The sequence below is a fragment of the Candoia aspera genome, chromosome 2, assembly GCF_035149785.1.
Source record: "Candoia aspera isolate rCanAsp1 chromosome 2, rCanAsp1.hap2, whole genome shotgun sequence".
Classification (NCBI taxonomy): Eukaryota; Metazoa; Chordata; class Lepidosauria; order Squamata; family Boidae; genus Candoia; species Candoia aspera.
The window spans coordinates 195,307,955-195,330,236 of record NC_086154.1 but is presented as its reverse complement, the minus strand read 5'-3'; the positions used below and the strand labels follow the sequence as shown (position 1 = coordinate 195,330,236).

General features: G+C 38.7%; 1 protein-coding gene across 2 annotated transcripts in view; it reads left to right on the top strand.

The window, feature by feature from the left end:
- Positions 1-1,676: 1,676 nt before the first annotated feature.
- The window catches only part of APBA1 (amyloid beta precursor protein binding family A member 1), a 50,277-nt gene continuing 29,671 nt past the window's right edge, over positions 1,677-22,282 (top strand). For both annotated transcript variants that reach the window (XM_063295123.1, XM_063295122.1), the window contains exons 1-2: positions 1,677-2,868; positions 17,254-17,355. In XM_063295123.1, the coding sequence (XP_063151193.1) occupies positions 1,717-2,868; positions 17,254-17,355 (1,254 nt within the window). In that variant the 5' untranslated portion in view covers positions 1,677-1,716. The remainder of the gene's footprint in view (positions 2,869-17,253; positions 17,356-22,282) is intronic.

Here is a 22,282-nt window from a genome sequence, read left to right as displayed (position 1 = left end):
GTGAATGCTTGTCTAATTTGGATGTACTGATAGACCAGGGATTTGCAACTTTTTCAGAATCCAGGCACCGTCATATGATAGTCTAGACGCCCATTTCTCCATTGTCAAAATCTCATCAATCTGAATTTTTTTATGGCTTGCTGACCCATAAATTTCATGCTAATATTTGCAGGAATGGAAGATTGATTGCTAGGAGGATCTTGGAGAGGTGGTAGGTTGCAAGTCATTAAATAAGGACTGCCTGTAGTGGAAATAATAACATGTAATTTATACCACTCATTGTTAGATTCAGAGATTTGTGGCTTTGCGTCAGTTCTATGTGTTAAATATTTATTGGCATGACACATTTCAAACTATAAATAGCCCTCTTTGATGAACACCTTTTTTTGAAATTGCAGTAAACCTTGACTACAGTTTATATTTTATTTGAGTGAATGGTTTGATTATGGTTCATGCTCTAGAACTGTTCTTATTTATAATGTTGCATTCAAACCTTCCATTGAGCTTTGCAGAAGAAAAACACATTTCAACCACTTTTCATAACACCTGTCTCCAGGTCTTTAAACCAGATGTCTTTTCCTGGGATCACACAGCAGGTGTGACCCCTCCCACCTGAAGTTAACTGTGAATTGGGGAGGGGGGTCATGTTACATTCAGCTGACAAGAATATAGGATGCTGTTAAGAACAAAGGAATGGGGACAGGCTAAGGTTAGACTGAAAAGCATAGATAAAAATGGTTATCGTTGAAGTTTTGCTATCACTTGCAGGGGTTGCTTGCCTGCTAAATTTTTTTTTTTTTTAATAGCTAAACAAGACTTCTCTCCATTTTCCCTTCCCTGCTTGGTTACTTCTTTTCCTTGCTTTATCTCTATCCATTTTTATTCTGTCCCCTTTCCTTTCCCTTCCCTTCTCACTGATTATCTCCATTCTGGATTTTTTCTTCATTTTTTTTTCTGACTCTTTTGGGAGGGGAATTAGATGTGCACACTTGTACATTCTGCGGGTAGTAGTAGTTTGCATTTGTGAAAAAGAATTATTGGTACATGCAGATACAGGGCTAAGTAATTTTATGAATAGGTTACTTTATTTTACAAACAATTTATTTTAATCGGTAATTATTAATTAAATGAATATTGATTCATTTTTGTCTTGTCCCTGCCTCTTTTTTGAACTGGGGCTTCTGGCAGGAATATCTAATTGGATATAAATACATGCACAAATAAGTATTTTACCTGCACACATTTTATATTCTATTTTTACCTGCACACATTTTATATTCTCTTTTTTCATATAGTTATTTATGCTCTCTGTGTTGTCTCCGCTTTCATTCCCATTTCCAATACTACTTTATTAGATGCAAATTTATTTTGTTGAATATTTCTCATACCGTTTGTCTAATCAATCTCCCTATTCTGTTCTGTTAGTCACTTAGTCATCCTATCCCATTAATTCTCTAGATTGTTGTTAGTGGTTTTTGCTTATGGTAACACTTCTGGTAACTATTGATTTTTGTCATTCCAGTTGTAGAGAATTCTTATTTATGAGACATTTTGTGTGGAAGTGGAAATGCCAACTAACTGCATATTTTTTATAATTGTTGAAACGGGCTTTAAAATATCTTTTTCTTTTTTGTATGTAATAAGGTGTTCTTTTTGTAACTTCTTTACAGACTCAAAATGTCAGTAGAATAGGTGAAATACCTAGTAGGACCTGCCATGAACCATTTTGAAGGACCACCTGAAGGAGAAGTCAGTGATGAACTAGGAAGTAGAGAAGTGAATGAATCTGTAGAGGCAGACCTAGAACATTCTGAAGTAGAAGAGGAACAGCAACAGTATGCCATTCATTACCCAAGATGTGCCAATGGCAGTCATGAACAACCTTCTAGGCAGGAAGAAGAAAGCACATTAGCACGGTCAGCTAGCACTGAGAGTGGCTTCCATTATCATACTGACACTGCTGAAGGAGATGTCATAGCCATAGCAGAGGACAGCTATGAAGGTGACAGAGTACTAGAGAATGAGGATGAGAGTGCCTATGCGGTTCAGTACCGACCTGAAGCAGAGGAGTACACTGAAAATGCTGAGGCAGAGCATGATGAAACAATTCGTAACAGAACTCTTCCCAACCACTTGCACTTTCATTCCATTGAGCATGAGGAAGCCATGAATGCAGCATATTCTGGGTATGTGTACACTCACAGGCTCTTCCATCGAGGGGAAGATGAGCAGTATGCTGAGCCCTATGCTGATTATGGGCTGCAGGAACATGTGTATGAAGAGATAGGTGACACACCTGACCTTGATGTTCGGGAAGGTCTTAGACTATATGAGCAAGAGAGAGAGGAAGCTGACAACTATCGAAAGGAAGCTTTGGGTGCACGCCTCCACCACTATGATGAGCGCTCTGATGGAGAGTCTGACAGTCCTGAGAAGGAGGCAGAATTTGCCCCATATCCACATATGGACAGTTATGAACAAGAGGAAGATATAGACCAAATTGTAGCTGAAGTCAAGCAAAGCATGAGTTCTCAGAGCCTAGACAAAGCTGCTGAAGACATGCCAGAAGCAGAACAAAATGTGGACACTAACATTCCTACTAACATGCGCCATGAAAGCAGCAATCAGGTTTCAATCAGCTCTAGAGTACCTGTTAATGCAGGTGAATCAGTGCAAAGATATAGCAAGGAAAAAAGGGATGCCATATCACTGGCAATTAAAGACATTAAGGAAGCTATTGAGGAAGTGAAAACAAGGACTATTCGTTCTCCATATACTCCTGATGAACCCAAAGAACCCATCTGGGTGATGAGACAGGACATCAGCCCAACCAGGGATGGTGAGGATCAAAGACCACTAGAGGGAGATGTAAGTATACCAACTTTTGAATTGCATTTTGATAACAAACCTGTCAGAACTTTCATTAAATTATTATTTTATACCTTTGGTGGGTTGGTTGTAGGTTTTTAATTGCTTGGAAACGTCATGTTACATAAAATAAAGATGTCTGCTGTTTTTTAAATGTGCTTTAAAATTATAATTATTAAAATAGGAATTTCCTCTTGGCTACCTTTTGATCTTTGTTGTGTATCAGACAAAAGGGAAGAAAAAAAACAAAACATTTTTAAAGTTGGCTTGCATAAAACATGAAGCTTCTGACAAAACTTGTAAGTGCTTGTGTTAATGAATTTGTTTTTGTCAGCAATAGTGTATTGCTGGGCAGAAACACAATATCACACTAAGCTATTGATAGCCCTTTTGAAATATGTGACCTTTTAAATCATATAGCAGATCTTCTTTCCTACCATTATCCATGTAACATTGTTCCCTACCTTCCTTTGACAATATTTATTTTTTACAAAAATTTTTTGCTTTCAGTACAGTATCCCTAATTTCCCATTGTGGTGTTTTTATGTTTGGCATGCCAAAGTGCCAGTGGCTGCATTTCTATAGGAATTTAATTCAAGAAAAGTGTGCATAATAAATTTTGGCAGAATTTATTTATTTATTTGTTTATTTTAATTTATTGGCTGCCCAACTCCAGTGGACTCTGGGCAGCACACAAAACTAGGGAAAACATAAAAACAACTAAAAACATTGTATCAAACAGACATCCCAGACTAAACTAATCTAATACACAGCAAAAACAACTAAACAAAACAAAACAGGGGTCATTGAACAAATAATAAACATCTACCTCAGGCCTAGGACCAAAGCCAGGTTTACAAAATTTTCCAGAACCCCAGGAGAGAGGGTGCCATCTTTATTTCTGAGGGATGCTTTTCTAGAGGGTGGGGACCACACAGAGATGGCACGCTTTCTGGGTCCCACAAGATGGCAATGTTTAATAGAGGGGACCTGGAGCATACCCATTCTGCTGGAATTTCCTGGACAGGCAGAAACAGTTGGAGACAAGTGGTCTCTCAGATATCCAGGCCGTATGCCATACAGGGCTTTATAGGTAATAATCAACACCTTGAATTGGACTCAGAAGCCAACCAGCAACCAATGCAACTCGTGTAGCAGTGGTGACACATGGGTACACTGAGAGGTGCCCATTATTGCCCACGCCACTGCATTTTGAACCAGCTGTAGCTTCCAAGTGGTCTTCAAGGGCAGCCCCATGTAGAGTACATTGCAATAATCCAATTGTGAGGTGAGCAGGACATGAATGACTGTCTGAAGGGCCTCCTGATCAAGGAAAGGGAATAATTGGTACATAAGATGAATCAGCAGATGCAGTAAGGGTACAGAAATAGTGATGTTTTGCCCCCTTATCACCGCAGTGTACACCCAAATATGGGCTGTTATTCATGTTCAGTTGGGTTAGTTCTTTGTCCTTCTCCAATGGCACTCTAGTCATTGCTTCTGGCATTTTATCTCTTGGAGCTCTTTGGAAAACCAAGGAGCACTCCAAGATCAGTGCACAGAGAGAGGCCTCATAGGAGCAATCTGGTCCAGGGCCTCAGTCACATGCCTATTCCAGGCTGCAGGCAAGGCCTCAGCCAAGTGCCTGACAGGAAAAATTATCATTGATTTAGATTTGTTAGGTTTCTTATCTGAGTTGACTGTATTCATTTGTCTATTAATCTGCTAGGATTATTTGCGGAATGTCATAAAATATTTTAGAATATAGATCAAGGTTGCTATTCTTTGTGTTTTAGACCATTTTTTAAAAGATGTACTGATGAGGCTCAGATAGAAGTAACTTAACATCATGAAAGACTTGCATTTTATGCAAGTATATATTTATTTAATAAAAATATTCCTCATTAAGTTTGCATGTCCTCTCCTTTGGGACCAATGGAGCAACAACTTTATATAGTGAATACCTCTCAGTCATGTGGAAGAACAGTTGGGTGACAGCCTTTGCTTGGCTTGCAAGCCTCAGACAGCACAGATTTGTTTTCATGATGTTTTGAAAATTATACACATGGGTAATCTGGTTTGATGAAGTGGAATTTTAACATTTTTGAAGATAACATGTTTCTCTACCTCTCCATTGAGGTAATACTCATTCTATTTTTAACTTAGTTCTTAATCTGATGCTAGAGTTATTTTGTAGAGCTTCTGGTTTTTTTCCCCCTACAGTCGGGACAATCTATTATTAATAAAGGGAATAGAGAAGGTTGCACTGAATAATTGAGTAGGTTTCAGGTGCTGCAAGGGTCTAAAGGATTGTGACCAGCAATAGGGATGTGATGAAGTACTCAGCATTTACTAAAAAAAAAAAAAAAAGGTTTTGGAGTTGCACTTCAGAACACAGATGGGAGGGCCTTCTATTTTGTGCTAATGCCTAAAATCATGCAATGAGCCAAAAAACACACGCTTTAAATGGTGTAATAGCCAGACCTTTGCTAACATACTAACTGCCCCCTCCTCCCAAATCTAAAATTATCAAAGCTTCCTTGAAAGTCTTGGTTCAGTTTCTATTATTTTACAAGTAAATAATACAAAAAATAGATAAACAAACATTTTGGTTTGAAAATTATAGCAGCTACAAGGAGACAGTAATATATATTGTATCACTTTTGGCTTTTTTAATTAAGGTTTTTTTTAGTAGATACGACAAAATTAAGTTTTCCAAAACAATTTACTCCTTTTGTTACATGTCATGAGCCTTGGCAGCAAAGCAGGCAATATATCTTTTTAAATAAACAGCACTCTTCAATCTTTATATGTTAGAATGTGTCCATTGCTCTCTTTTGTGGGGGCTAGTGTAGATCTTGAGAATCACAGTTACAATCTCTATTACATAGTTTACACCAGGCGTGTCCAACCTGCGGCCCATGGGCAGCATGCGGCCCTGATCTGCTAGTAATGCAGCCCCCCAAAATCGTGAACTTTTAACATTATTTTGCAGTTTTTTTCATGACTCCGCATGGTGCTCGAGTGTGGACTGCGTAGGTAGAAAGAACAAAACGCTGTGTAGGGGAGGGGGCCAGTGCAGTGCTAATGCCGCCACTGCCCACTACACATGTCAGCTTGTGGTGACTTGGTGTTTATATATTTCAACCTACCTACGTGTGTTCTGTGATGGCAGGCATTTCTTGTTATTATTGTTAAGTAGACGTGTAAGTTTTCTTATTTGATTATTAAACTTTGTTTATTTGCCTACCTAACAATTTATGATGGGCTTGTTGTGTTATTTCTTAAAAAATATATTTATTCCTAAACAAATTTATTCCAGCATGGCTTCAACATTGTTTCAACAGAAAACAGAACCCAAAAGAGAAAATAAAAAAAAAGAAAAATCGCGGATGAAGGTAGAGTATCCCGCGAAAAATGGACAGATGAGTACTTTTTTGTCGAGACAAATGCTAAGGCACTATGCTTAATTTGTAGGGAAAATGTGTCAGTTTTCAAAGACTACAATTTGAAAAGGCATTATACGGAAAAACATGCCAAATTCGAAGAGTATCAAGGAATTTGTAAAGACAAATTAGCGGAACTGAAAAAAAAATCTGTTGTCTCGACAATTTTTTTTTTAAAAGTCACAGCTCAAAAGGACTCTATTATAAAAGCTAGTTATTTGGTAGCAAATCTGATTGCAAAAAAATCAAAACCATTTACTGATGGTGAGTTTATTAAGCAATGTATAGAAAGCATGGCAGATATAATTTGTCCTGATAAAAAAGCGATTTTTCTAAAATCAGTTTGTCTCACCAGACTATAGCCAGGTGAATTGAAGAAATAGGAAAATCTTTTGAAAGAGGTTTGAAGAGTAAAGCTACTAATTTCAATTTTTATGCTTTGGCAATGGATGAAAGTATTGATGATACAGATATGGCTCAACCTGCCATTTTTATTAGCGGTATTGATAACGAATATAATGTCACTGAAGAAATGGTTTCTTTGGTTCCATTAAAAGACACAACTAAATCTCTTGACTTGTACGAAGCAATAAAAATGACATTAAAGCGATTTGCTAACCATTGTCAACATATCTGGTATATGTACTAATGGCGCCTCGCTGATAGTTGGTAAAAGTGAGGGACTTAGAAAATTGGCAGAAGACGATGCAAGTGCTGCCGGCAACTCACGTTTGATGAAGTAGCACTGCTACATTCTATATCAAGAAACATTCTATATCAAGAAAATTTATGTGCAAAAGCTTTAAAAATGGATAATGTCATGCATCATGATGACTTTGATGTCATCAAAGTAGTGAATTTCATAAGGGCCGAAGGATTGAATCATTGCCAATTCCAGGAGTTGCTTAAAAGTATGGATGCTGATTATGGGGACATCATTTACTTTTCTGAAGTACAGTGGCCAAGTCGGGGTAAAATGCTGAAAAGATTTTATGATTTGCAAAATGAAATCAAGTTGTTTATGGAATCGAAAAGAAAATTTGTGCCAGAACTTGAAGATGAAAAATGGCTCACAGATTTACCATTTTTGGTGGACTTGACTGCTCATTTAAATGAGTTAAACATGCATCTTCAAAGTGAAAACCAACTTATCACTGCAATGTTTCAAACCATAACGGCATTTGAAATGAAACTTAAAGTATGGCAAGCTCAAGTTATGGAAAATAATTTTATACATTTTAATACGTTGTCTAAACACAGTCCTGTGAACAGCGAGAAATATGCAGCCTTGCTTTTTAGTTTGATACAGGAATTTGAGAACAGGTTTCAAGATTTCCAGAAAAATCATCAATATTTTGGTATATTTTCGACTCCATTTTCAGTCGAGGTAACTACATTACTTCCAAATTTTCAAATGGAATGCATAGAGTTGCAATCAGACATTCAACTCAAAGAAAAATTTGATCATGTCTCTCTACTGGACTTTTATAAGACCTACCTTCCCAGAGAAAAATATCCCTTGCTTCACAATCACGCCCCATTCATGACATGACATTTTTGGCAGCACGTACATTTGTGAGCAATTATTTTCAAGGATGAAGCACACGAAGAGTAAAATTAGAATTAAAATTTCTGACAGCACCTTGAGAACTCACTGAGAATTGCAACCATTTTCATCAAACCAGACATTGATGCATTAGTTTCACAAAAACAAGGTCAAATATCTCACTTGTTTTATGTTGCCCTCTTTTTTTAAAATTTATAATAAAAAATATAAAAAAATAAATGAAGTTTTATTACTTACATACATTAACTATTGTATATTTTTTGTGTGGCCCAAGACAATTCCTCTTCACTCAGTGTAGCCCAGGAAGCCAAAAGGTTGGACACCCATGGTTTATACCTTTTCTACAGAGTTGGGTTCTTTGCAGAGTACGTATGTCATCCTGTATTCAAACTGGATTTGCAGATATTTGTAGAGTTTCAGGAGCATGTTCAAGTCATACATTGCATTCACACATATACACCCATCACACTCTTAGATTTTAGGTAAGTAACATTACACTGAGTACAGAACAGGAATAAGAAATACTAAGCCAAAGAAATAAAAGGCATGAGATAAGAAAATACAGTTAAATCTAGTTTACATAATGTTATTCAGTACTATATGTCTTCATATCTTTATATTCTTGCAAACCATCATCAGTTTTTTTCCTTGGACATTAATGTTTATAGTATTAATTTCATTTCCACTCTTTGACATAACATTGTAATTCCCATTTCTCCTTCCCACATACTCACTTCAGTTTCATCTAAATAATTTCATCATTTTCATTTTTAATTGCATTCACTCCTTAAGTTCCATCAAAATTACTCATTTTTTCTCTTCTTCTAACCATTCCATGCTCTCTTTGACTACATGCTTTTGAACTATCTATTTTTCTATATACACATTATACAGTTGTTTTCTCTCCTATTTTTTTTTTCAGGAATAAGTTTTATTCTCACCAGCAGTATTTGTCATTTTATAATTCCATCAAGCATTCTTTTTCAGTGTAACTTCACACCCTTTTGTACTTGGATTGCAGTGTTGCATCCAAGTATGTAAAGAGTGAAATTTGCATTGTGACATAACAACGTATGTCTTGTCTCTTGTCCCTCTCCCCATTGGTGTTTCTGTGATACTTGGTAATAAAATTACTTTTGCTCTGTTCCAAGCAGCTTTCACATCTTTTTTCCTTACATCTTCTTTCCAATGATTTTGTTGTGATATTACTTTATTTTATACTTTTTCATACAAGTGGTACTTACAACTGGTCCTCAAAGTCTTGGCCGTTGCAGTTCCCCCATGGTCACGTGATCACAATCTGGGCACTTGACAACCGGCCCAACTGTCACAGCACCTTGTAGTCACATGGTTGCAATTTGTGACCTTTCCTGCTGGCTTCCCACAAGCAAAGTCAATGGGGAAGCCAGCAGGAAATTGGAAGTTGTCATGTGAGGTCCTTGCTTAATAACCCCAGGTGATTCACTAACTATGGTAACCGGGGTCTGCTGGAACTGCCATTGCTAAGTGGCATGGTCACATGACATCATGTTTTATGACTGTATCTCTTAGCGATGGAAAATCCAGTCCCAATTACCATTGTTAAACAAGGACTACCTGTAAAGGAATTACTTTCTCTTCCTGCATTTATTCTACTTTCATATCATTTTTTTTCTGCTTCTTGTTTCTGGTCTGTTTTTTCCAGGACTGATTCTTGATATAGTACCACTAAAAGTGGTATGTCTCACATTCAGAACCTCTCATTCTCTCAGCGGGCAAAAAAACAGTGGGTGTGGTAGCGACTTCCAACTTCTTGGCAGCTTCCCCCTTGACTTTCCTTGTGGGAAGTGGCAGGGACCGTTGGGAATGAGTTTGTCAAATTTCAATCCCATAGGAGTAATGGGTTCCGGTCACAACTTTGGGTTCCAGTCACAAGTTTTTGGTCCCTGCGATATACGGTGCTGTCACCACCTCAGATGAGTTCACACTTCTTGACAGCTTCCCCATTGACTTGTGGGAAGCTGGCAAGGAGCATTCTTATTTCCACATATAATATAGGCTGGCACCCTTTCCCTTCCTGTCACGACCCTCAGTATAGCCTCAGGGAAGCCGCCTCCTCCTCCTCCTCCTCTTCGGCTACCCATGGAACTGCCTGCCACTTTGCCAGGGGGAGGGGGAACCAAGGAAGCCACGGACCATGAGGAAAATTGTACCCCCACTCCCCACTCCAGCATGTCTCCAAGGGCCACCTCCAGGGAGGAAGAGGACTCACCCGCCAACCATTGATGCCATTCAGCCAGCACTACCTCAACAGCAGGCTTTCAAGTCACTCCCTCGTCCTTTACTCACTGCCTGCCGCCTTTAAGAGATTTCAGCCTTGGTTCCAAAGCAGCCAATCATCACTTGCCTGTTGGGCCTTTCCATCAGCCAATTGGGCGCAGGGGCCAGAGGGAGGTGGGAAAGATGTGAGGGATATGCCCATGACAATCATGTGACTGTAGCTAATTGTGGCAGTACAGCAGTGCTAAAGCAGCCACAACTTTGCCAAATTTCAATCCCACAGGAATAAGGGTCCTAGATTTTGGATGCATTCTGTAAGTTAGCCTATTTGAGGTACCTTGGTTCAAAAATTGTCCCGTGATGCACTGTTTCACCCAATTGAAGGTGACAAACAGACACGAGAATTTTAGTATATAGATCTAGTAGAATGGCTTCCAAATTCACCACTGGTTTTTAAAAGAATCATGGGGAAAATCTATATGGTCTCAAAAAGTTGACAATGACCTGATGTCACATAATCAATTTAAAATAAACTAATCTAAATGCTTTTTCTATTTCACATTTTGATAATAGTATTTGCTACTGTTTTTCTATTATTTGGAAGCTACTGGTAGGATTAAATTCTGATACATACAGGCTCCTGCAAAGCAATAAATAACATGAATAGACAACTGATGGTCTTTTATGGAGCAGGAGCTATTTGCTATAGTAGAATGATCTTCTTACAGCTATTAAATAACAGAGAAGGTTAATATACATAGGTAGCACAGCAACATCTCCTATTACTGACTTCATTTTCAAGTCTTGAGCATATAATACCACTGGAAAAAGTAATTTGCTGCCATCTGCTAGTGGATTATTCTTGCTGAAGAAACGTAACAGCAACATCAAAATGGAGCATTTCTGGATGTACCGCACTGAGTATCGTAGGAACATGGTAGGTAAATTATAGAAAGAACAAATAGTGATAGATGCTGCTGCATTATGCATGTTTACTCAGGACTACATCCTGCTGATATAATTAAGGCTTAGTCCCACATTAGTGGGTACATGTAATACCCATTGAAGGGATTTCATCAACACAATTCCAGATTGTTAGGAAGATTGCATTATAGTAAAAGTGAGTTTGTTATTTGACATAAAGTAAAAGCATATGTGATCTTACTGGGTATTTTATCCTGAAACTTTGCTTTGCTAATATATGACATTATAATTTAAATATAACTTCTGAAAAAAGAATTGCATATTGTAAGCAGTGTTAACATTTGTGCTGGCATTTTTTGTTGGATGAAAACATTATGTCAATCACAGCATAAGGTCTTGCAAGAGGAACACAGTTTCCACTGCTTATTGGTCTGATGTAATGGTGCTAATGCTTCAGAGAAAATTGCCTGTCTTTCCTATATGGATCTGATCTTGGCCACTGAGCTTCAGCAGCTGAATTGCATTCAGACCACTATTTAGTCTTCTGGTACATGAACAGTATAGTATATAAGAAAAGCATGCATCATGGAGCAGGGAAGCTGAGCAGAATGAAGATGGGAGTTACATCCTTACTGCCAAATATATCTGAAAATTGCCCACCATTTGGAGCTCTTTATGATGAATGAAGCAAGAATAATGGGGTAGGTTGTTTGTGTTAATGTTTTATGCATTTTACAAACCTATTGGTTTCCAGAACTATCTTGGGTAAGCATTGCTAGGATTGAATCCTAAGTTTATAAATAATCCAGTTGTTGAAGACAAAAAGTTATTTACTTACTTACATAGATTTAAAGAATGCCTGACTCCCAACAACTCTAGACACTTTACATTATAAAAAAGCTAGAACAATAAAAGAACAAAGGGATGTTCATCAGGAAAAAACCATACAAAACAAAACCAAGTCTTACAGGGTACATTACCATACTATCCCTGGGGCTTGGGAAAATATTCAGGTTTTCAGTGTCTTTTGGAATATCATCAAGGTGGGAGCCATATGAATTGGGAGGCGTTACTTTGGAGTACCCCTGGGCTTTTGCTTATCACCTGTCAGTTGCTGATTGCACTATAGATGTGGAGGGCCACCATGCATTCCTCAGGGAAAAGATGCAGCTTCTTTAAGAGTTGCCAAAATGTGCTATGTCAGCACCCCTGCATGCTTTGAAGCACCTTTTTCCTTTAAATTTGAAGTACTGCTTCTTGGCAGAGTGCTGGAAAGCATTTGGCCTGAGAGATCAGAAAAATCACACACCAGGCATTTCTATAAAAATAAATTTATTTACAGAAAGCACAAAAACATATTTACAGGCTTGTGCATTCACGCACGCTCTAAGAGCACCTGGAAGAGAGGCTGTGCTGCAAGGAAAACAAAAGCGAAACTAAACAAGTGACAAGCAAGCTGCCCTCCCCCAGGCAATGCAGCTATTAACACCCAAACTGAGGACAATTAACTTTGACCTCCGCACCCTGCCGATACTTAAGGAAGTACTCAATAACATTAATTTCTGTAGCAGAAAATATACCAATACTCTCCTTTTTATGCTATGGAATGAGATGCAGACCAATTTGCTTTGTTAACTCTTTGTGTCTTGGTAGAGCAAGAGGTTTGGTTAAAATATAAGCAATCATGTCTTTTGATTCACAATATTTTAAAATTGTTTCCCCTTTGGCTATCATGTCTTTGATATATTGATATCTAATATCGATATGTTTTGTCCTATTCTTACAGGCTTCAGATTTTGCCATTGCAATGCAAGCTTGATTATCCTCATAAACAGTTATGGGCTGGTTCACTTCCATGCCTATGTTTTTTAACAACTGTTTAAACCATACAACCTCATTACAGGTTTGTGCTAGAGAATAAAACTCTGCTTCTGCAGTGGAAAGAGCAACAAGTGTTTGCTTTCTAGAATGCCAGCCTAAGCTTGACCCAGCAAATTGAATTAAAATCCCAGAGGTGGATTTCCTGTCACTGACATCTGCTCCCCAGTCAGAATCGGCAAAAGCCTGCAACTTTTCTATTCCACAGGCATTTAGCTTCAGGCAATAATTCTTTGTTCCTTGCAAATATCTTATTAACCTCTTCAATGCTGCTTTTCCAGTAGATGTAGGCTTCTCTACCTGTCTACTTAAAATGGCCACAGAATTTGAGATATCTGGGCGAGAGTGATTTGCAATGTACAGTAAACTTCCAATTACAGATCTGTATTTCTCTGCCTTAGTTAATTGAGTTTCTCTTATATCTTTCTGAAAATCTGTTATAGGAGTAGAGACTGGTATACAATCTTGCATGTTAAAATCCTCTAGGAGCTTTTGAATTTTACTACTTTGACTTAACAGAAAGCTACCATCCTTCTCTCTGTGTATTTCCAAGCCTAGATAATTCCAAGGCTTTTTAATGTGAAATGGCTTTTCATGCAGGCTTCAAAATCAAGCCTTTGTTTTTCTGTTGATGTGAACAGCAGCAAATCATCAACATAAATGCAGAGATACATACAGCCTTGTTTGTCTTGCTTCATATATACACATGGATCTGCTTTTCCTTTTTCAAAACCAAAATTCTGCAGTTTTTCATCTAACTTTTGGTTCCAGGATCTAGCAGCTTGTTTTAATCCATAGATCGACTTTTGCAGTTCACAGACCAAATTCTCCCCTTTTTCAAAGCCAGGGGGTTGCTGCATATATAATTTGTGGTCTAAATCACCATAGAGAAATGCAGTTTGAATGTCATAGTGGTGAACTGACATTCCTTTGAGTGCAGCAATTTTTAACAGTAATCTAATTGATTCATCTTTAGTAACTGATGCAAAAGTCTTGTCAAAGTCTAAATCTTTCCTTTGAGTGAACCCTTTTGCAACCAACCTTGCTTTATATTTTTGGATTTTGCCATCAGCATCCCTTTTCAGTTTGAAAACCCATCTACAACCTAGACAGCATTCATTGGGAGGTAGATTTACCAGTTTCCATGTTTTATTTTCTTTCAAGGATGCTAACTCCTGTTGCATGGCAGAATGCCAATTTTGTGCAATCTCAGGTGGTGAAGCATTCACTTGTTCTAAGGACACAGGTTCTGTGAATATGTGAAAAGCCTTTACTGTTTCAGCCTGAAAACGTGATGGAGGAATGCCTTTATTACTCCTTTGAGATCTGCGAGGTAATACAGGGCTTAAATTTTGACTCCTATCACTTTCCTGAGAAGCATCTGTCTCATCGGACAGATCTTCAGTTTGCTTTTCTGATTTAATGTCCTCATCAGGCAAAAGATCACTATCAGCAAGTCCTTGCTGTTCTGTTGTTAGATCAACTGGAGAGCTAGAATTTAATTTCCCCAAGTTTTGTTCAGCAAAAGAAGTGCTTTTGCTAATTATTAATTTCTCTCCCATTATGAACCTGTAGCTCCTTTGGCTTTGTTCATAGCCAACAAAGATGGCTTTCTTTGTTGTGGGGCCTCCTTTCCTTCTTTGCTGTTTTGGAATATGAACCCATGCAGTGCTACCAAACACTCTCAGATGGTTTATCTTTGGTTTCACACCATAAAACACATGGAATGGAGTGTCCTGAATCACAGAGTTATACAATCTGTTTTGCACATAACAGGCAGTAGATACTGATTCTGCCCAATGTCTGAATGATAAATGTGAATCTTTAAGCATGCATTCCATCGCATTTTGCAAAGTTCTGCCCTTTCTTTCAGCAACACCATTTTGCTGAGGGGTGTAAGGGTTAGAAAGAATTTGTTCTATCCCCTTTTCAGCTAGGAACCTTTTGAATTTGTGAGAAAGGTACTCTCCTCCTCTATCACATTGGAGTGCAGATACAGGCCATGGAAATTTTCCATTTGCCCATGTCACAAAACTTTTAAATTTCTCAAACGCCTCATCTTTGTGTTTTAAGATGTAGATAAATGTGTATCTTGAGAAATCATCAGTGATGGTCATTGCATATCTTGCTTGTCCAAGACTTGGAGCAAAAGGACCAATAATGTCTGAGTGTACAATTTCTAGAGGTCTAGTTGTAACTCTGTCACTGTGCTTACTCACAGGAGCTTTTAGTGTTTTGCACTCTTTGCAAACTACACAATCTAAGTATTTGTCACAGGGTTTTATCATTAGGTCAGCACACAGCTGTGGCATTTGTGCTATATGCTTGAAATTAATCATGACCAAATCTCCTATGCATCAGGTGTACACATTGGTCATGATATGGAGTGTTGCCAACTGCACCTTTGCAGCTTGGCTTCCTTGCATTTTGCACAATGTACAAAGAGTCTTTTAACATACCAGTAGCACACAATTTCCCATTTTTACGTATCTCACAACCATTTTTCTTAAATGTTATGATATACCCTGTTGCAGCTAATTGTGCCATAGATAAAAGGTTCGACTGTAAATTTGGCACATACAACACACCTTTCACAGTTTCTCCCAAGCAGGATAAATACAAGTCACCTTGTCCCATAATTTTGGTCACAGAGCCATCAGCCAAAGATATACTTCATCTTTCTGTTTTAGAGAGTGACACAAAAGAGCTTTTACAATTACATAAATGACAATTGGCCCCAGAATCTAACACCTATACATCAGAATTACCCTTCTCAGCAACCTGTGCAATTTGGGTTGTCTGAAGAGCCTTCTTCTGTATTTCTTTCTACTCTTGGGTCTCAAGGCACAGTCTTTCTGCAGATGTCCAGCTGAACCACAATTGAAGCATCACTGGCTGGCTAGCGCTGTAGCCTCAGCTTCTTTTCCTTTCTTTTCTCTTGTTTTCTGGTGCTTCAGCTTTCCAGAAGAGATGGGGGGGGGAATCATTCCTCTCTCTTCTCCCATTCAGTGAGTAAGTGCTGTGTAACATACGATGGGGTGAGGTCTGCTTCAGACATAGCCTCCAGGGTAAAAATCAGCATGTCCCACATTTCATTCAGTGAGGACAGGAGGATATAGGATTTTGTGAGAGATGTAAATTCCATTCCTCTCTCCTGCAACTCAACAAACAGCTGCTGAATATAATGCAGGTGCTCAAGAAGGCTATCTCCTTCTGCTAGGTAGGCTTTGTACAGCTTTTTTGTCAGGGTAACTTTACTCCCTGCTGTTGCCTTTACATACAAGTCTCTCAAAGCATCCCACAGCTGCTTTGCAGACTGCATACCTCGCACGTGCACTAGCTGATTATCCTCAACTCCCAGGATCATGGTGGCTCTAGCCCGCTCATCCTGTCTAAGCCATTCAGCACTGGGATTTTGGGGGGTTTGCTCACCAATTGGCAGCCAAAGATTCTCTCTGCGAAGATACATTTCCATCTTCAGGGCCCAATTCAAATAGTTGGTCTCTGATAGGTGCTCAAGAGGCATTGCTGAGGGCTGGGAGGTAGCCATGGCTTCTTCCTTCTTTTGCAAGTCACCTCAGCTGGCTTCTTTGTCCTGCAGACCGACAGTGGCTGGAAAATCTCCAGGGGGCTCCAAAGAAAAATCTTCACAGGTCTTTGCTACCTGCCTTCAAAAATATGCATGAGGTGTGGAGCTGATCTCTCTGCTCTCTCTGGGGTTTACTGGGCTTCTTACTGGGCCCATAACCTCTTGGCAGAGGTGCTGGAAAGCATTTGGCCCGAGAGATCAGAAAAATCACACACCAGGCATTTCTATAAAAATAAATTTATTTACAGAAAGCACAAAAACATATTTACAGGCTTGTGCATTCACACACACTCAGAGAGCACCGGGAAGAGAGGCTGTGCTGCAAGGAAAACAAAAGCGAAACTAAACAACTAACAAGCTGCCCTCCCCCAGGCAATGCAGCTATTAACACCCAAACTGAGGACAATTAACTTCGACCTCTTCACCCTGCCAATACTTAAGGAAGTACTCAATAACATTAATTTCTGTAGCAGAAAACAATATACCAACACTGCTCAAGCCCAATATCACAGTTTCTGATTCTCAGTTTTATTTCTTTTCAAGTAAATATCAATCTGAAGATAATTTTGTGAAATTCAATTAAAATTGTGATCTGCCTGTTAGAATTTACAGAGTTTAATATTTTTCTTAAAACTCTCAACCCAAATCTGAATCTTGAGACCAAAATAGTAAAATGTTGTATGTTACTTAATCAGGATTTTATTTTCTTCTATATCCTGTAGTCTCCATCTCCTGATCCATCTTCACCTCAAGGTGCTGAATCATCAAGTATACAACATCATCAAGATGTCTGTGGTACAGCAGAAACCCCCACCAATAAGGAGGTAGAGTACAATATTCTTAAAAGCAGTGCATTTACTAGAAATGTTTTCCAGGTTCAATTTTATGTTTTGCATTAAATAAACTGGAAATATGGCTATTTTAGATGTGTATTTCTCTTCTGAAAATGCTTCTTTAAAGATTTCATTAGTAGCTTGCAATGCCAATAAATCTCATATGTGTCAATAAGCAGGCAGGTTTATAAACTCAGCATTTATATTCTTCAATGGAGTCATGTTTTATAGATTGAAGCTCTGTTGTGTACCCAACTGATATTATATTAATATAATAATAATAATAATATTCCTATGGCCCAAATATTTTAAATTCTGAGAGTTAATGTTTGGCACATCTGGAAGACATTGGAAAACCAGAGTAGAATAATTGGTGCTATTTATTTTGAGTATAGAGCTGTATATGTACTACACGGTATATTTTTAAAAAAATAGTTAACTAAATCCTCAAAGGGTGTTAGACTTATTTATTCTCTTTTAAAATATCTTCCATAAATAACAAGTGGAAATCATATTTTCATGTAACTCTAGTTCCTAATTTTTTTCCCATAAAGCAATGTTTTTGTGGCTTTGTAATCTACTGGCAAAAAACATAGCCATTGCTTTGTTTTTCTGAAGTTTTATTTGTATAGATTAACAGTTGCTTTCTTTATAATATTTATAATACTTGTTGTGATGGAAAAGGTTAGACATTTTCTCCAAACAACTAATAAAAATGAGTCCTCTCCTAGGTTCCTTAAAGGCAGCAGAGATTCTGATTTGGAATTCAGTCAGTGTGCTAGGTGTGAGAAAGCACAAAACTAGCTAGCTGAAACCAGATTCATTAAGTCATTTCTACTTCACCTGCTTAAATGTTGAATACTGCTACAAAATATGTACCCTAGAAGCAGAAAAGATTTCTGTTTGATCCGAATACCCCTATGTAATCAAACACAATAATTGAGCCTTTAAACCGATGCTGCTGCAATAGGAGCAATATTGTTAATAAGGGCTGTATGCATATACACATTTCCTATTATATTTGTTGGATATTATTAGGAAAAAGGTTATTAAATTACTTCTTGCTAGAGTAACAATTGGAAGCTTTGAATATGGCACTGAAGTCTAGCAGAAAGTGTTTGGTTTTCTAAAGTATGGGAGACTTGCTTCTCCAAATTCTTAAATGTTTGGTGGGGGAAATGGCTTTTTACCCAATATCAAAACCTAGCAACCGTGTCTGTAAATCATTCTGCAAAACCCATAATTACTTGTGGAGTTCCTCTGGCTTAGTACATTAACATGCATTCTGACATTGATGAACCTGTTCTCTGATGCTTCCGGTCAAGTTTTTCTTCATCGGGACATTCATGGCTGCCTAACGGGAGAGGACTTTTTTTTTTTTTTGCGAGCTCTTGATTTATGTTCCTGCCTCCAGTTTAGAGCTGGTTAGGACCTATTAAAGTAATCAAGTGGCATCTCCTACACAATAGTGACTTCCTCGGAGGAAAAGACAGATTTTAGACAGCGAGAAGGAAGGAGAAAGACAAGAGAAATGTCTTCTGATTTAGCGAATGGGAAAGAGGAAGAAGCATCATGGAGCCAGTCCGGGCTCACAGCACTCTTCCAAGACAACCAAACAACTGAAAATTGATGAACTTTTTCTACAAAAAGAGACAGTAAGTAAACTCTCCCCAATTCCCACCTCCAATAAATTTGAGGCTCTCGAATGGGATTTGCAAACAGAAATAGAAAAACAGCAACTATTGGAGCTTTCTACATCTCTTAAAGATGATTTAATAGACTGGTCTGATTCTATGTCAGCCCTCCCCCATCACTCTTCCATTCATTTTACTAGCTCTATAGTTCCCTCTAAAGAAAATGACAACAAGATTGCACAGGGCAAGGACTGGGAAAAGCTGCTGGCATGAGATGGCGTGACTGAATTCATGGCAAAGCAATGTTTGCTTGCAGTGCAAACTGTTATTTCAGTGTTTGAGCAATTAGCCTCCATTAAAGCAACTTGGACCTGCTCAAAAGCGATTTTGAGGTCTTTGCACAAAAGCACGTAGAAAGCCTTTATTGAAGCCCAAACTCAAACAGACAATCTAGCTAAACAACACCCCCTCAGGGCAAGAGAATAATAAATTGCAAGCCAATAAAGGTGTCAACCTGATTACTGATGGAGGTGTGCAAGTACTCAAAGAAGTCACCCCACCAAAGCTGATCTGCTCTTTGCAATTAAATCAGGTTGCTCTTCATACAGTATATCCATGAATAGTCTCAATTCCAGTCGCTGAATTTCCAGAAGAGCAATCGTAACTTCTCTGGGACAGCTTCTTTGTTGCCACCACCAACAAATAGATTTGTGCACAGTTGAGTGGCTTCCAAGCATTTTTTATTTTTATTTATTTATTCTTACTGGCAGTAAATGAGTTTTACTGACCTTTAAGCAATCTACTATACCACACATGCTGCTTAAAATGAAATCCTTTCTTGCTACCCATTGGACTGTCCCAATTAGAGTTTTTCGTGATGGACGGGTAACTCCTTTGCTCAGTTCAGCTGCTTTTGATTTACACAGACTGCCAAACATCAAGCCTGTTACTAACAACAGTATCCCTACCCCCAGTTGGTCCTTGGCTAAGCCAGGACATGGGAATAAGATGAATATGCAAAATGAGGCTAAGTTGGATATGGACAAGGCTGCTCTTATCAGTGCCTTTGGAGTCTTGCCCAAGGTCAAGCAAGAAGCTATTTTGCAAAGGCTGGACAGTCATTAGAAAACTCTGCTGGCTACCATTGCCACTGCTGAGCCACTTATTGAGCTCATAACACCTAAAACTTTGCATCAGCAGATTTCATTGGATGAGGAGGAGATGGCCGAAACACATCAGACATTTTCAGATGACCAGAGGGTTGAGTTGCTAGTCCCTTGTAATGATGCTGAAGAGGGCCCTTTAGATTCCAGTAAGCCACTATATGGATGTCCAGCTATCAAAACAACTGTTGCTTCTAAAGCTCCTTCTATCCCAAGGCCAAAATCTGATACAGGGGACCTCCCTTTACCCCCCAGGTCCTCCCCAAGAAGATCCAGTTGACTTAAATTCTCAAAGGAATCACTATCCCTGCTTTCTTGGAACATTGCTGGATGGGAAGTCAGAAATAGAGATCCTGCCTTCATAAGTTACATTTCCCAATTCAGCATTCTCATGTTCCAAGAGACATGGTCAATTAATGATCTGTTTATTGAGGGATATAAATCCTTAACCCTCCCAGCAGCCCCCACCTTCAGACAAGGGAGGCATCGTGCTGGTTTGAGCCTCCATATTTCAGCTGCTCTTAACACTGAGATCATGTCAATAGACTCATTTGAGAATTTTACACAAACAGTCATTCTTAACTTTTCTGCTGAGAAATTGCTCCTCATTAATTTTTATATATCACCCAACATCACTCAACTGTGCATTGCAGAAGTTTGGGCAAAAGCAGAAATTTACATTAATAATATTCAACTACGCTTTCTGACTGCCCATATTGTTATAGCAGGGGACTTTAATGCTAGACTAGGCCCAAATGATAATCAGTTGTTTGCCAAATTCCTTCAAACTCCACCTAACCTGCAGACTGTTTCTTCCCTCTTAATTAGAGAACCTTAGGATCTCGTTGGAGATTTTAGGGGCCTATATATGTTGCAGACATTGTACGAGTTGGATCTCCAAATTATGAACGGCACCATCATTACCGACCATCCTGCAGAGTTTTCACATTGGACTGGTACAAGGCCCTCTTTGATTGATTACACTGCCATATCAAGAAATCTATGTTCCTCAGTCCTTTGATTTCAGATTGACAACCGCCCCAAGAGTGATCACTGTCCCAACGTGCTGTTTTTGAAGCCCTTTGGTGTTCCCTTTTTGGAAATACATCCTATTCCATCTGAAGATACCCCCATGGGTCAAATACGAATGAAATGGACAGCTAATGTGAAGGATAAATTAATCCAAATGCTCTCTACTGATGAGGCACTCCAACTTCGTACAGCTATTCTAGATGACAGGTCCTCCGACCAAATTTTGCCATCTTATACTCAACTAGTTCAGCTTCTTCAGCCAATCCTCTCCACTTGCCCAGCCGGTGTAAATAGGAATCAGCGCTCTTTCAACCAATCTCATCTCTTATTCCTGCTTCAGCCTGGGAAGACCACTTCAGATCACTGTATACACAGGAGGAATCATTTCACCCGAAGAGGGGATTAGACTATGAAGCTCACTTGGTCCCCTCCTTGCCCCCTGTGTCAGGCTCTGAGATTATAAACCTGATTAAACAGCTGAAGTCGAACAAAGCTCCAGGATATGACTTCATTTCAACAGAGGTCATTCACAACAACTTAGATTGGTGAGCACCCATTTTGGCTTCCCTGTTCACCTATATTGACAACTATGCTAAGGTCCCTGATAATTGAGGTCCAGCTTTGGTGATTCCAATCTATAAAAAAGGCAGAGATTTACCTGCCAATTATCGGCCCATTAGCCTCCTCAGGGTGGTTTGCAAATTATACGCTAGACACCTATATAACAAGCTTCTGGATTGGGTTATAACTGAGAATATCTTGGCTGATGAGCAGGCAGCCTTTAGAGAAGGCCACTCAATCTTTGACCACACTTTAACTCTTCAGGTGAGAAATCTAGTTGAGAAATATTCCTCTAGAGCTCGCTCAGCACTCTATGCAGCACTTATTGACCTTAGATATGCTTTTGATTTCATTACTAGAGCCAAACTATAGGAGAAATTGAACTCTTCCTCAATTGATAGATTACTTGTTCTTATATACAAGCTTTATGAAAATTCCCGGAGGAATGTGCGATGTAATACTGTACATATGGACATTGCACCAAGGAAATCCCAGTCAAGAGAGGAGTGAGACAAGGGTGTATTCTAG